The sequence below is a fragment of the Dromaius novaehollandiae genome, chromosome 9, assembly GCF_036370855.1.
Source record: "Dromaius novaehollandiae isolate bDroNov1 chromosome 9, bDroNov1.hap1, whole genome shotgun sequence".
In the NCBI taxonomy this organism is placed as follows: Eukaryota; Metazoa; Chordata; class Aves; order Casuariiformes; family Dromaiidae; genus Dromaius; species Dromaius novaehollandiae.
In genome coordinates, this window is record NC_088106.1 from 6,835,553 (window position 1) to 6,849,858 (window position 14,306).

At 47.2% G+C, this 14,306-nt stretch overlaps 1 protein-coding gene across 1 annotated transcript; it reads right to left on the minus strand.

The window, feature by feature from the left end:
• Positions 1–20: 20 nt before the first annotated feature.
• SLC2A2 (solute carrier family 2 member 2) lies at positions 21–14,306 on the minus strand. The gene is made up of 11 exons (XM_026105787.2): positions 14,122–14,306; positions 13,160–13,255; positions 12,516–12,784; positions 11,389–11,513; positions 10,302–10,417; positions 8,448–8,610; positions 7,070–7,257; positions 5,878–5,982; positions 3,799–3,900; positions 2,374–2,577; positions 21–2,168 (listed from the first exon to the last, which is right to left on the minus strand). The coding sequence occupies exons 1-11, from the start codon at positions 14,152–14,154 to the stop codon at positions 1,965–1,967; spliced, it is 1,605 nt and encodes a 534-aa protein (XP_025961572.2). The 5' UTR covers positions 14,155–14,306; the 3' UTR covers positions 21–1,964.

Genomic DNA, 14,306 nt, shown 5'->3' on the forward strand with positions numbered 1-14,306 from the left:
AAGCCAACGCATGACATAGATGTTGTTCATCGTCACTTTTATGTAACAGACATAGGTGACATTGCTGAAAGCAAGAACCCATCTCTCTCTTTTTTCCTTTTTTACATTCAGAAAGTCCATTATAATAATTAACTGCCTGCAATAGACAGCACAGAGAGCTTCTGAGTCTGCCATCTCAGCTAGTCACTTCCAGGGAAACCTGTACGCTGTAAACAAACTCGGACAGTTTGACGCAGCGCCTGTGTCCCAGCTCTGCTGCTCTCTCCTGTACACTGCAGCCCACGGTCCTGGCTTTTACACGCTCTACATGTACAGTTTCAGCCCCAAGTTCCCTGCGCTGTGTAGCTTATGACAGCTATTGACCCAATTCTTCTCTAGTAAAATCCAGCAGTCGCTTCAGGAAAGCCTTTGGTGCAGTATCATTACTGCAGTGCACACAACGGGGCCACGTGCATCCTCCTTGGCCCATCTGTTCTGATGCTTTTCGTTATGTTTGATCCTCTGTTACCCTGTTGTTACTGCTTCACCTTGTCGTTATGCGCTCCCAGGGACTGAGCAATGCTAGTGTTCATCACTAAATAAATAATGGATTTCTCTCCTGAGAAAGTTGCTAGAAAGTATCCTGGTATCACAACAAAGAACATGCAATCTTAAGAGCTCCAGCAAACAGCAGGCTCTTACAACGGTTCCAACGTTATCACCCCAACAGGAAGAAAAATTGTTGCAGTTTGATTTTCTCACATGCAAGTATCTCATAAAGAAGCAAAAAGAGTACAAATAAAGATACAGAAGCAAAACAACCTCCTCCTTGCATGCTATCTTTGCTGAAGCACACCCCAGCCAGCAAAACCATAAATGGTGCAAAGCGGCGTTCAAATCAGTAGAGCATCTTGCAGTTAATGGTGCTGTACCAATTTACCCTTTGGGTTATTATTAATTGTTATGGTACAGGGGAGTCCCACGGGCCTAAGCATTGTACAAAAGCAGAGAGGGAGACCCTGCTTGAAATAAATAGGGAAGGTAGGCAAAGAGGGTGAGGAAGGAGGAGCAGCGAGGGGAGATGACCTGGCAATGGTCACACCATGTGAGAGATGGCAGCAGGACCTGGGCCAGGAGTGCCCAGGCATGCCCGTGTCATGTGCTAGAGCAGAGATAAGGGAGATAGGATAAGGGAGAGAGCCTTTCTGACAGGAAAGAGCAGTTAAATAGTTCGGCTAAAACAACAACAACAACAACAAAAAAACAGTGCACTTCAATACAGCCAGAGTTTCTAAGATTCTCCTCAAACACGTTGGGACTCGAGAAATTCTTATGAGATTGGGCACCGCTTCCATAATGCTTAGACAGCAAAGCAAGTGGTGTGCATCCCAACCAATTCAAATGGGATCCACCTTCTTCCTCTGTACCGGTAAGAGTAAGGAGGACTTTGCTCAGTCTATCATACTTAGCACCTGATGTGATCAGTGCTTTGTGCTGATAACACAACTACAGTAACACTTGGTTCCCAAGGCTTCAGATCACTCAGCAGAAGGAAGCAGCAGGCCCAAGAAGAAAAGGTGAAAACATAAGAATACAGAATCACCCAATCCCTCTTTCCTTCATTCCATCTGATTTATGACCCCGTTCAATATATATGCTCAGCCAGCTAGTAAGATCATTATCCTGCTGGGCTGTTTCAGTGGGGCATGAACACGTACATGTAACATATTTCTTCTGTTCTTTCCCGTGGCTCTTTCTGGAGCCCAGTTATATGGAATATTTTAGAGTAAAATACCAGGTTAGCACCTGCAGCTCTAAGGTGCAAATGTTGCCAGCCACAGCGGTCAGAAGGCATCAGACTGGTTTATCTTCCTGGTTTGTCAGCTGCAAGGTTTTTGTGAAATGATACTTTTGCCTAAGGTTCTTTCCGTTGTGTTTAAGGAAAGTCCATGCTTAATCCCTTCTTTTTGTGCATGTTGTGGTTTCTAGGCCTCCTCGCTGCCTCTCAGGTCTTCCAGCTCAGTCATGGCTTTGGCACCTTTGATGGCTGAGCGCTTCTTGCGGCGGAACACAGCTGATATCTCCTCAAATGACTTTCCTTTTGTTTCTGGTACTTTAAAATATGCAAACAGAAAGAAGGCTAAAAGCAGAGCTGCAAAGATCGCAAACACATATGGTCCACACAGATCCTGCAATGGGAAAAGTGAGAACAGAGGAACCACCATGAGCACTGCAGGAATTACTTATCATTATTACCACAGATGGTTAAGATTTTCAGAGGGATTTGGATATCTGGGAGGTACATGCACATCCCGCTAGGCTGCTTTGGAAGCCTCACCCAGCACTGGGATCACACGAGCCATTTATTTGTAAGGTTTTAGTAGGATTTCTTACTGCAATGTACTGGAAACACATTCCAATGATGAAGTTGCAGGTCCAGTTGCAGAAGCCAGCGATCGCAATGGCGGCAGGGCGAGGGCCTTGGCTGAACAGTTCAGCTACGATAAACCAGGGGATGGGCCCAGGTCCGACTTCAAAGAAGATGACGAAGAGGAAGATTGCGACCATGCTAACGTAGCTCATCCAGGCAAACTGGCTCTGCAAGAGAGTGAATTCAGTGTTACAGTCCCAACATGACTCTCATTAATTAGCACTAATTACTTTAATTACAATTCTCTTTCAGAAATTTACTCCTACTCAGACAAGCGGGGAAAAAGACTGGACACGCATAAATAAAACTCCTAGCAGATGAACAGCAGCAGGCTAGATACTGCTGTTTGCTGTGCTGGGGTAATCTGTGGGAGCACCATTAACATGAATTGTATTACCCTGGGTCCCACCAGCAAGAATCAGAGCGTGCCAGGGGCCGTAGCCATGACTAAGGTGCAACCACTGGCTCTGTGCAACCTCTCTGGATGGGCTCCACAAGCAGACATACGCGTAGCACATATCCAGGCGGCTCTGGAGTGCTCTGCTGACCAGTCTGGGCATCTCGCTCGTGTGAGTCTGTGTCGTCTGGGTGGTGACTTTGCAGTTCAGCTAGGCTGATCTAACTGTAGGGGCAGTTTTGCCTGGCTGTGCCCCTGGAGCTGGCTGAGCACGGTGCCAGTGTTGCTGCTGGCAGAAGGAGGTGGCAGTTTGCAGCTACATCAGCTCAGTTGCATCTTCAAACCCTCTCCTTACCTGCGGAGTGGCCAGAGAGGCCAAATGCTGTTGTCCTTAATAAACAGGGTGAGGATGCCACCCATTGCTTTATTTTGCATCATGACAGGAGCTTGTGCCAGTTTGGAACTGACTTTAATTCTCTACCTGTTCTCATACGCTGTCCTGTGTCTTCACAGCCTTACCTCTCTCTTGGGGGCTTGAAGGAACAATTTGTCCCTTCTCCTATGACAAGATACCAGTCTAGCATCCATGCACCAAAACAGGGAGACACAGGTTGAGGGTTCAGGGCACTCGGTGTTTGCATGTGGAGATACGCCCAGAGTTTATTTAGCAGGTGTGAGATCACCCCGTGGGGATATCGTAGAGCTCTGTGTGAAAGAGCTGAGTTTGTCCGAGGGCTCAGGGAGGGGGCACACATCTTTCCTAGCAGTGGTTAAATGAGCACTGGGGTATCACGGGGCTGGAGACAGCAACCTCCTCAGGCCTTGCTGTAACCAGAGATGACTCCACCGATGGCCATTGTGAACTGTCCTTTTTAAGGACAAATATTTTCCAGACTTCTTGGAGATGAACATGCAAAACAATTAGTTTAAGGAGTAGTTTGTCTTCTCTTGTTTGCAAACCATGGAGAAAAAAATGGAGAGAAATCCTTACCAGGAGTGCAAGTCCAACCGTCATGGCCACAGCGCTTACCAACATACCCATCAAACCAGACAGGAACAGGGAGCGTCTCCCTGCCTTCTCCACAAGAAAGACCTGTAAAAATACACGCAGCAAATCAGTCTCTGGCATCCCTGCTCTCACAAGTCGTTTAGGTCTATTAGCAGTGAACAGCCTACCACTATTTGGAGTGGACAGTTACCACTACCAGGCAGCACTGATGCTCTCTTAGCTCACGTGGCAGAGATTTTTGTGTTGGTTTCCAAGAGTCACAACTGAAATTCTGCAAATGTCTATTGGGGAGGCATATTAAACAGCTCCTTGCCAAGGGCATGCAAAACCATGTATACACAGAGCTCATGCATTTCCAAACTCTAAAGACTTCCCACTGTTCTTACACATGTGTTGCTATCCAGGAACTTTTCTTTTTTTCTTTTAAGGAAGAATAAAGTCACAGGTTTTTCACTAGTTTGGAAATAACCTTCAAAATGTAGCATACTAGAAGGTGCATCACGTGCCTTTGCACAACACCTGTACAAGGACAGGGAAAGTTTTGTAGCTACAGCCTGGTCCAGGGAGCTAGAGAGAGGATTTTTTCCTCCTACAGCTTCCAGACTCTTTTTCCTTCCCTGGTAGCCACAAGACTTAGCTTGCTCCTACTTGGCATCTCTTGCGGGATACCAGTCATCTCACCCAACTTTAGACGTCTAAGTCTGAACCAGTCACTTCACCAGTGGAGAGCTGTAGGTAACTCCAGAGGGCAATGCACCTAGCCTGCTGTAAGATACTGTGCGTTAGCCTTTGAAGCTGCCTGCTCCTTGGCTTCCCCTCTAAAGGACACCTGTAGCCATAAGTTCAGTCTCGCTTTCCTGAAATTACAGTAGATGATTTCTGCTTCTAGGAGACTATCTCTTTTTCTGGAGGCAGTTCATCCTGTTAACTCATTAAGTTGCAGACAGCAAGCCTCCGCAATCCCTTCTCCCCTTGCCAAGGGCCTCCCGACTGTCAGTGGTTCTGCAGACATGCCTTTTGATCAGGGTCTGTCATTTATTGACAAATTGTAGATAATTTTTAAGTGCTCACGGCCAAAAGAAGCAAAGAGCAAACGCCCCCGGCTGCAGGTACAGCTCACTCGTGGCCGATATCGAATTGCAGGAGAACAGACAAGCTGGGGCAGATCTCTTCCAGCCACACAGCCTACGTCCTTCATTTCACAATAAATACATTCCATCTTCTTTCTAGGGGCTGGGTGCACTTTCTTTAAAGCAGTTACACCCAGAGAACTCCTATATCATTAGAATTTTATGGTGGACTAAGACCTCTCAGATCTGTGTATTTCTACCTTGCATTTAGTCCTGCTTCACGGTGGGTAAAAGGCCTTTGCTCCCTAAGGCTCCCTGGAGATATGAGGGAAATGGTTTGGCTTGGTATTTCCTGCTCTTCTGATAATAATGGCCACTTTAAAAAATAATTGCTTACTGATTGGAATTGTGTTAATACTCTCTGGAGACCAACAAATGATGAGAAAGGCTGTGAAAACTGGAACCATCCTTTTATTGCTACAGAGCTGTGCACAGATATGATGAGGATGGGTGCTACATTAATTTTATTACTGTGGAATAACCTCTGGATATTACTCAGGTAGGTACTATATAAAAACAGAAGAGAATTTGGAAGATAATAGGTAAAAGAGAGGTTGTGGGGAGCTGGCTTTCCCCGTCACAACCCAAAGCACCTACCTGTTCCCAGATGAAAGCAGAACCAGCAGAATTTCAGTCTCAAAGGTATCTTTTATTTTTGTGGAAATGCCAAACTACCTGAGCTTCTTTGAACATGGCAATGCATTTTTAATTTATAGAGCATTTAGCAGTGCTGTTTGATAGCAAGGGATTGTATTTCAAGGCTTGGTTTTCAAATGGGACGTCTAAGGAAAGATTTTTCCTGAGAGCAAGGTATGCAAGATCAGCCCTGCAAAACTGCAAATCCCAGTCCCAGCTCCAGGATAAAATCTTGTTTTAAAATAAAATTATAGCTTGCTTGTTTCTGTAATCTAGGACAGAAATATTTACTTACAGAGATAACAGTGAAGACCGTGTTCACCACTCCAACGCCAATGGTTGCATAAACTGGTTGATCAACTCCAGCTCTCTCAAAAATGTTTGTAGAGTAGTAAAAGATCTATCAAAATACATTAGGATGAAGGATTAGATAACAAGGCTGGTGGAACTTTTTGTCCTCTTGAAAGAAGAGTTGCATTTGCTTGGCTGAGATTTGAAGTAATTTAATTATGATTAGTTTTTCAACTTTTTAATGGTTTGTTATAATAATTAAAGCTGAAACTTTCAAAGGAGCCTAAGGGAGTTTAAAATCCCACTGAAATTTCCCTCCTGAACTACAGCATTTGCACATTTAAAAACATTTTCTTCCATGTAGTGCTGTGTTTAATCTTGAAAGCCAGTCACTAGCACAGTATGTTGGAGACAAATACCTTAATATGACTGAGTTTTAAATTAATTTTATAATATTCTTGCTGCATTGGAATGACTTAAGTTTCTCTTTTCTCTCAAAGAATATGGTGATTCCTATCTTGTGGAAGTTAAGCATGGGAAATAAATGGCTCTGTAACCCAGTGGTTGGCATGTGAGTCCAGGCACTGTGTTGGGCTGGGAAATCCAGGCTCCATGAGGCCACACACTCCCAGATCAGGTCTCCACGAGGCTGAGCATCTCCACATGGTGCTCCAGTTTGCAATGTAGAAATGCTCTTAACCTTTTACGGGTTAGTGGGATAGAGGCTTCTAGGGCCAACCTTTGTAAAGCTGACCCCAGACCTTCAAAAATTTAAGTCACTTTTGGAAAGGAGGCTCTGTGCTCCCATGCGTAAAACGGTAATTTCTGGTATCTCAGGAGGTGCTGCAAAGGCTGGAATAGAGTAGCTATTCTGGAGTCTCCATGGGTGAGCACATAACCATTAAAGAGAGCAAACTGCTGATAAATTTGGGTACAATGAGGGCCCTAGAAGTACTCAGCATGGACCCATTGTGCTAGTGGATTTACGCAGAACTCTGCCACACTGTCTCAACCCTGCTATCCAGCCATGGCTGTTCTCAACAACAGGAAATTCCTTAAATACTGACGGTGGTGACCTAGGACGTTACTGAAGTCACAGCAAAGACTCCTATATACTCCCTGTGCTTGGACTGAGCCAGAATTTCCTTTTTGTGCTTGGTGTGGATTTCTTTAAAGAGAAATGTTGGGAGACTTACCGCATTGATTCCTGAGAACTGCTGGGATATCTGAACCATCAGCGCCACTATGACTGCCTGCCTGTATTTCGAAGAGGTGAAAAGCTGCCTTATGGAGACTTTCTTTTCACTAGCAGCTTCTTGTTTTTCCTTTTCCATCTCAGCAATCTCTTTCATCGGGTCACAGTTTCCTCTAAGCCTTTTCAGACCTCAAGAAAAAGAAGATCACTGTTTTATTTTCAAAGGGAAAAATGCAAACTAGGAATACAGTAACAAGAGCAATCTCTCTAGCCAAAGCTCAAGGTAAGCCATTTGAATGGACAATGGTGGGTCCCAAACTCCAGCTCTGAGGACTCCTGCGGCACATCATCTGCTCACTAATGGCCCAGGGCTCACTAATGGCCCTAAATGCATCTGCTTGGCAAGGTGCAGCTGTATGTTAGGTCTTCATGAGCTCTGAGACACCAGGTTCAAGCCTCATCTTTCAGTAATGTTTATTAATCCCATACAAACATATCTTAATAGTTCCTGGTCCAGAGCTAATTTATGTTTGGGCAGCTCAGAGCACAGGCATGCAACTCTCTGCCCCTAAGCGTGTGGACACATCCTGCTTTAATCAGTGCTGGCTTTTCATCTCACTTCTCTGCTGGTTCCTACCATCGACTGCTCTTACTGCTGGTAGAGACAGCTGGAACCAGCTAAGAGGTGCCATGCTGGGAGATGTATAAGCTATTGCAGTAACCGCTCTGGATTTCCAGTGTGATTGTGAATAACACGGAGCAGAGAGAACAGTTGTCCCCCCAAAGATGTCTGTTTTATACCTGATTGAAAAACTTTCCAGCTGAACAGAGATTTTGAGGGGTGGGGAGAGGGAGGGAAAGGAAGGAGAACTGATTTAGCAGAATCAAAGCATACCCCAGAAACATGCCCATGTCACCCAGACAGTGAAGTGGAAAAGAAGTCAAAAACTATGAAACAGAACAAAACCTACTGGCAGATCTCCAAGCAGGATTTTTTCCTCCACTAAAGTTTCATTATTGCAGAACATTTCAGATTTCTCTATTTTGTTCTTACTCAGAACAAGCACTTTTTGAAAGGGGTAATTTCCCCCCAAACTGCAGTTTTGGTTGTATCAGAAAACTCTGTTCCATCCATTTGATGGCAAGGAGTAACAAAATAAGGCTCACAACATAAGCAGCAACATATAAGCACACATGCATTAGTCAGTGAATGTATGTGGGCATCCAAAATCCCTCCAGCTAGTGTGCTTGCCATGGGATGGAACAACTATACCGTTACACGTGTATGCACTCAGCCAGACTTTTCCCTTTTCCTGTTTAATTCTAAGAGCCTATTAGTCTAAAAGCAATTACAGACAAAACCAGAAATTGTGTCTTACTTTTTTTAGCTTCCTCCACTTTTCCCAGTTTGATGTAAAGGTATCTGGGGCTCTCAGGACACAGCAAGAGGAGGAAGAACTGCAGGAGAGCAGCCGCACCAGACAGAGCAAGCAGCACGGGCCACATCTCATCGTTGCCCAGCAGAAAGTCTAGTCCAAGGACCTGGAATAATTGAGTCATGTTTGAATGGAGCTGATATATTTTACAGTTTAGATTAAGAAACTGATGGACTACTATGGCATTTCCAAGTGACAATTTGGAAGAGAATTAGAAGCAACTAGTTCTTCTCAGGCTCAACAATTTGATTTCTTTAGTTAGCATACACATTTACAATGAGGAAATGAGCAGATGACAGAAAATGTCGTGAACAAGGCATAGACAGGCCTATCTGTGCTGTGGCACAAGCCTCCGAAACACCTCTGCCCGTTTGGAATAACTCAGTACTCCGGCAAAGCTGCACATAACCTGTGTAGCTGGCAATGGGAGTTCGTCTTTGGAGTTTGATACTAGCTGGAGACCTGTGTCCGGACAGGTGCAGAGCGGCTGTTTGGTTAATGCTGCTTTGTTACTCTATGATCATGTTGTCCCATCTACACTGCTGCGTGACTTTGCAGATACCAGGTCATTGGTTAAAGTCTAATTGTAAGGCTACACAATAAATAAATGGTAAAAGAGAGCCAGAATTAAGCCTCTGTGTAAGTAGCTTGGCAAATATAGACAAGCAGATGAAATATTTTCTCCTCAGGTCTTGCTCTCCTGGATTTTCAGGGCTATGGATTTGTACAATGTTGTTTGCTTTCTGTACTTGCTCTTAGGAGAACACAAGGGAGAAAAAAAAGTCATAGAATGCACTTTGAGGAAAACCCTCCCGTATTCACGAATCCGTGTGTCTTTGGTGTTGACACCTGCATATATATAAGAATATAATTTAGCCCTGTTGAGTTCTCCTTATCAAGCTCTCCTCTCTGCTTCCTCCGTGCTTGCTTCTGGCAGAATCACAATTAGCTAATGCAAATCTCCGGTGTGCCGGCACATTGGCAGGAGCTCCACAAAGGTCTGGAGCTCACACTGAAATTCATGCTGCATGGGATGCCTGACGCACCAACACAGCGTGAACTCTGGGGCTGCAACATGGCATCTGGAGTTGACGTTCAGCAAATAGGCTAACTCCAGCTTTCTTTCGTGTGTGTGTTTTTGATATTGAAAAAGGTGTTCCAAAGAGGTTGTGAGTACTTTAAAGTTGAAATGAGCTTTCTAAACGAAACATTAGCAAACTTTTCCTTCCAACTATTTGCAAAGCTTTTTTTGTATTCTCACAGCTAATGAAGGAGGCAGAACCTACCTTACAATCTTTTTCCCCATGTTTTTTCCAGAAAAGAACAGTAAGCAATATTCTTTGGCTAAGTCGAATAAGATGAATTTTGTGGTTACTGTAGCTTTCCTGGATGTGTTGGTTCCAGGTACACTTACAGGCCAGCCTGCCACATACCTGGGACTCCTGCCACAGTGGACAATGCTGAGGGGGACATTCCTAGTTTTCTGATAAAGCCAGTTTTGTGTACCTGAATATGAAGGACCTCATGTTCAGGATCCAGTCTGGCTCTGATGAGATGCACACAAAAACTTTGCAGAGGAGGAGAGAAAGTGTTTGCAGACTATTTTTGATTTCATGAGAGGAAGTGCTCTTTGTATGGACACCTCTGAATCAGTCTCATCAGAGCAAATTGCTTCCAACTCTCCTTCAATTTTGGGGTGACATTATAAGAGATTTCTCAAGGGTTTCCTCAGATTCTCACTGGGGTCTGCCTAATCACTTAAATACGCTCTCTGGTCCTGTGCATCTTGCCTCTTACCTGGCTGATAAGAATACCCGTGACGATAGCAAGCTGGTGCAGCGTTCCCAGTGCTCCTCGGAGGGCCGTGGGGGAGACCTCGCTGACGTACATGGGCACCAGGCCGGAGGACAGTCCTGCACAGAGCATACACGGGCGTCACGTCTTCTAGCCGGCAGCTCGGCAATCAACAGAAACAGCTTCCCAAACTGGAAAGGAGGATGGAGCCTGTGTGCCGTTTCCTGTGTCCTGCCAAACCCCTGCGTGCCCTTTTCCCTGGCCAGGACGGGGAAGTGCCTGGCGCTTTGCAAAAAGTGCTCACATATGCCCCGATTCAGAACCGCAGTTCAGTATATCTTTACATTTGAACACGTACATAGCACAGAGCAGAAATAATCTGCTGAGAGAGGTTATTTCAGACCAAAGAGCTTTCAAAATCTTGTCTTGAACCTTTGGAAGGGAGTATTATATCTGCCCACCAGTGACAACGATAATGACTTGTTTTTCTAAGGTAATTCTAAAGTAATTCCATCTTATCAACCTCCTGTCTTCTCTTTCCACTATCTACAGTACTACCATAGATAGTACTGTTATCTTAGGAAACATTTTAAACAGCATGACTAGCAACATACTGTTATAACAACAACAACCACCAAGAGCAACCTTAAAGGTGCTGCTCACCAAGGCAGGGCTAGTTTCTAGTATAAGTAAAATAAACTGACTTCGTGACAGAGCCAGCCCAAATACTTCTGAAAAAGATTTTTGAAGTGTGGGGGGCAGGCGTGAATGGGAAGAGGGAAATTCCCACTTGCGAACCCCCTTGTTAAATAAAAAAAAGATTAAAAAATGGGAGAAACTCCTGAACTGCAGCACCGATTTGGCACGGCACAGCCCTTCTCCCGGTGGCTCCTGGGACAGGCCCGTTCCTGACTGGCTGGGGTCCCCAATGGGGCGCAAGCCCCTATCCCCCACGTGGGAGCTGGCAAGCTGGGGGCCGCGGCACGGGTCCCCCATAGTGTCTCTGCGGGTGTCCGCGCCACGCAGATGCCCAGCCCTGCCGCCGGCACCCCGGGGCATCCTCGCCGCCTCTGAGCCTGCCACAGCTTACCGCAGTACAGGCCTGTGATGGCTCTCCCGGCGATGATGAGGATGTGAGAGGGTCCGAATTTTGCCAGCCCCATGAGGAGGTTCCCAACGATGGAAAGGACATTCACGACCAGCATAGCTTTAACCCTGCAATTCAGCAACAGCAGAGCTCCATTGGGATTGTCAGTCTGGCCCGGAAACCCTGTGTATGCCGGCTGGGGCTGAGCGCTGCCGGGAAAGGCTGGATGCCCGGGGATGGGGGGGTCCCTGCTTAGCACGGGCATGTCTAGCAAGGTGCATGCCGTTTTTCAGCGGCGTTGGGGACAAGGAGCGGGGTTGGAGCAGAAGGCTGCCAGCCCGCATTGCGAGAGGGAAAAACCCCAGCCCCTTGCTTTGCCATTTAATCCTGACCCCTCTCTTATTGAAAACTTTGCTGGTATTCACATGATCTGTTGTCAATCGAACCCAATTGCAAGAATACTTCACATCAGCTTGCATGCCCCCAGCCCGAGTGATGCACCATCCCGCCCGCACTGTGATAGAAAATCAGAGCAAATGTCAAGTGAGTTAATCAGTGCTACAGGGGAGAGAATAATGATCATATGGGTGGAAGGATATATATGGAAGGGGCGCAATCAGAGCAGCTAAAAGCATATTATACATCCTGTGCAAATGCTATTCAAATATCCTCCTCTTCCCTTTGTCTCAAAAAAAATGGAATAAAATTAAAAAGTTAATAAAGGCTTCTCATCAATTTCTTGTCTGAAGTGCTAAAAGTTACAATAAAAAGTCTGATTTATAATTTAGGATTTTAATAAGCCAGACTTGTAATATTTGGAACAATATTTTGGAGGTTTGATTTTTTTTTTCATTAAATTGGGAAAAATAATACAAAAGGTCTTTCTATGGGGAGGAAACAGTTCTAGGGGGGAAAAAAATCAAACAAGAAGGCTTAGACTGTAATAATTTGAAATTAATAGAAGGGAATTTATGTGCTGCCACTCGCATGTCTGGTGAGAGACTGGGGAGTTGGGGGAGGGCTAACGCAGACCTAGAGGTGCAGGCTCTCAGCTCCCAGAAAGTCAAGAAAACCAGAACTGCTGAGTTTAGCGTCTCCGAGCAGGAGTGGGTGCCGCGGCCGGCTCTCACCTCCCCAGCCGGTCACCGATCCAGCCCACGGTGAAGGAAGAGATCATGCCACCAACGGCGAACACGGACACCGAGAGGGACCAGTACATGGTGAGGATGGGGTGGGGGTCGGCGTCCCGCACCATCGCCTCGGGCTCTGCTGTGCTCCCGGAGCCCTCCCACGCTTCTGGGCTGGGGACGGCCGTGCCGCCGTCGGCCCCGGAGGCGTTGAAGGCACGGCTCTCCGCCGGGGCCACCCCCAGCACCCGCCCGTAGTGGGCCTCTATCACCTGCAGAGGAGAAACACTGTCAGCCTGGTGGCCTCCCCCCATCCCAGCCCTGTTCTGGGGGGTTTTGCAGCCCCAACACAGGTGCTGAGCCTCTCTGGGCACGGGCATTGCTTTTGCATTAAAAACAGCACTAGGAAGTTCAGAGCCCCGCTGCTTTCACTGCGGGATGGCAGCAGAGGGATGCAAATAGCTTTCTCGCCACCCTAACTTATCGTGGCGGTTTTATACTGTGGGAGATAACTCCTCGGAGAGGGACAGTGCCCTGCTGAACGCTCCTCCGAGTTAAAACCCGGGCCCCCGTGCCTCCTCGGGCTACCCCGAGATGCTCACCTCTTGGCGATGTGCCGTTCCGCAGGGCTGACCCTCTCCACTTACCTTCTGGGGAGCGTTGATGACGCCCAGGCTGTAGCCGTACTGGAAGAAGCCCAGCACGGCAGTGAAGACGGAGAGCACCAGTGTTCCCGTGAGGTGCTGCGAGAGAGAGCAGAGCCCAGCCTCACCGCGCTGTCCCACGGGCGCCCCGTGCCCAGCCCTGCTGCCCCCGCGCAAACCCCAGGCATTTCCGCGGTGGGGACGTCGTGCCACCCCGTCCCCGCTCCAGGAGAGCCCCCGCGGGACCCTGCTCCCGGGCGGCGGTGGAGGAGGCACCCAGAGCCGCTGCTGCCGTAACGCCGCTGCCCTGAAGCCCTGGGTACCAAGGGCACCGGGCGCAGAGCACGGCTGGCGCAGAAGAGGTATGTCCCAGCAGGGCTTGGGGAGACGGCGTCGCCGCCTTCGCTTCACGGGGAGCTGGAGGCACGCGGGGGATGCTCAGGGCAGGATCAGCCCTCGGAGCAGAACGACGCTGCCCTGCACGAAGCAGTCTGCAGTCTGCACTCTGCTCCTCGCGGGCGCTCGCCGATCAGTCACCCTCGTCCTCTTAAAAGGTGCTTTCGATGAGCACTCATTCACATCTGTGCTCTAAGAAGTAAATGTAAGCAGCCCTAGCAATATGCACTGCTCCGTCCCCAGCCTTTCTAGAGGTGGCAATCCTACCGAGGCAGAACGGCTAGTTAAAACTGACCGAGAGAGTGCATTTCAGCAATGCTGTCTCATGAATTATTTCCTTCCACCATAGTTAAAATTATCTTATAAGCTGTCAGAATTCCTAAAACCAAAAAGCAATCCCCCAACCCCTCTGCCCCAGCACTCAGTACATAGACATCAAAGACCAGTTAATGGGGGGGGGGGGAGATTTTTTCTTGTTGCTTTTGGTCTTCACAAGCAACAAATGCCAGTGCTCTGTGCTGATTTCCCTCAGAAATACTAGTATAAAAATACCATTGAGCCTTGGTTACCTTCTCTGCTTGCATTTTATTTTTCTTGTCCATCCTCTGGGTCTTCTGCAGTCCTCCTGGGAGCAGTTATTATCCTGGACTGAGGAAGGCTTTCCCGGAGCGTGATTAGAGCTCAGACACAGAAGGAAGGACAACGGGAATGGGACAGAGGGAGCAGGATCGGCAAAACTGACTTGTGCTCCGGA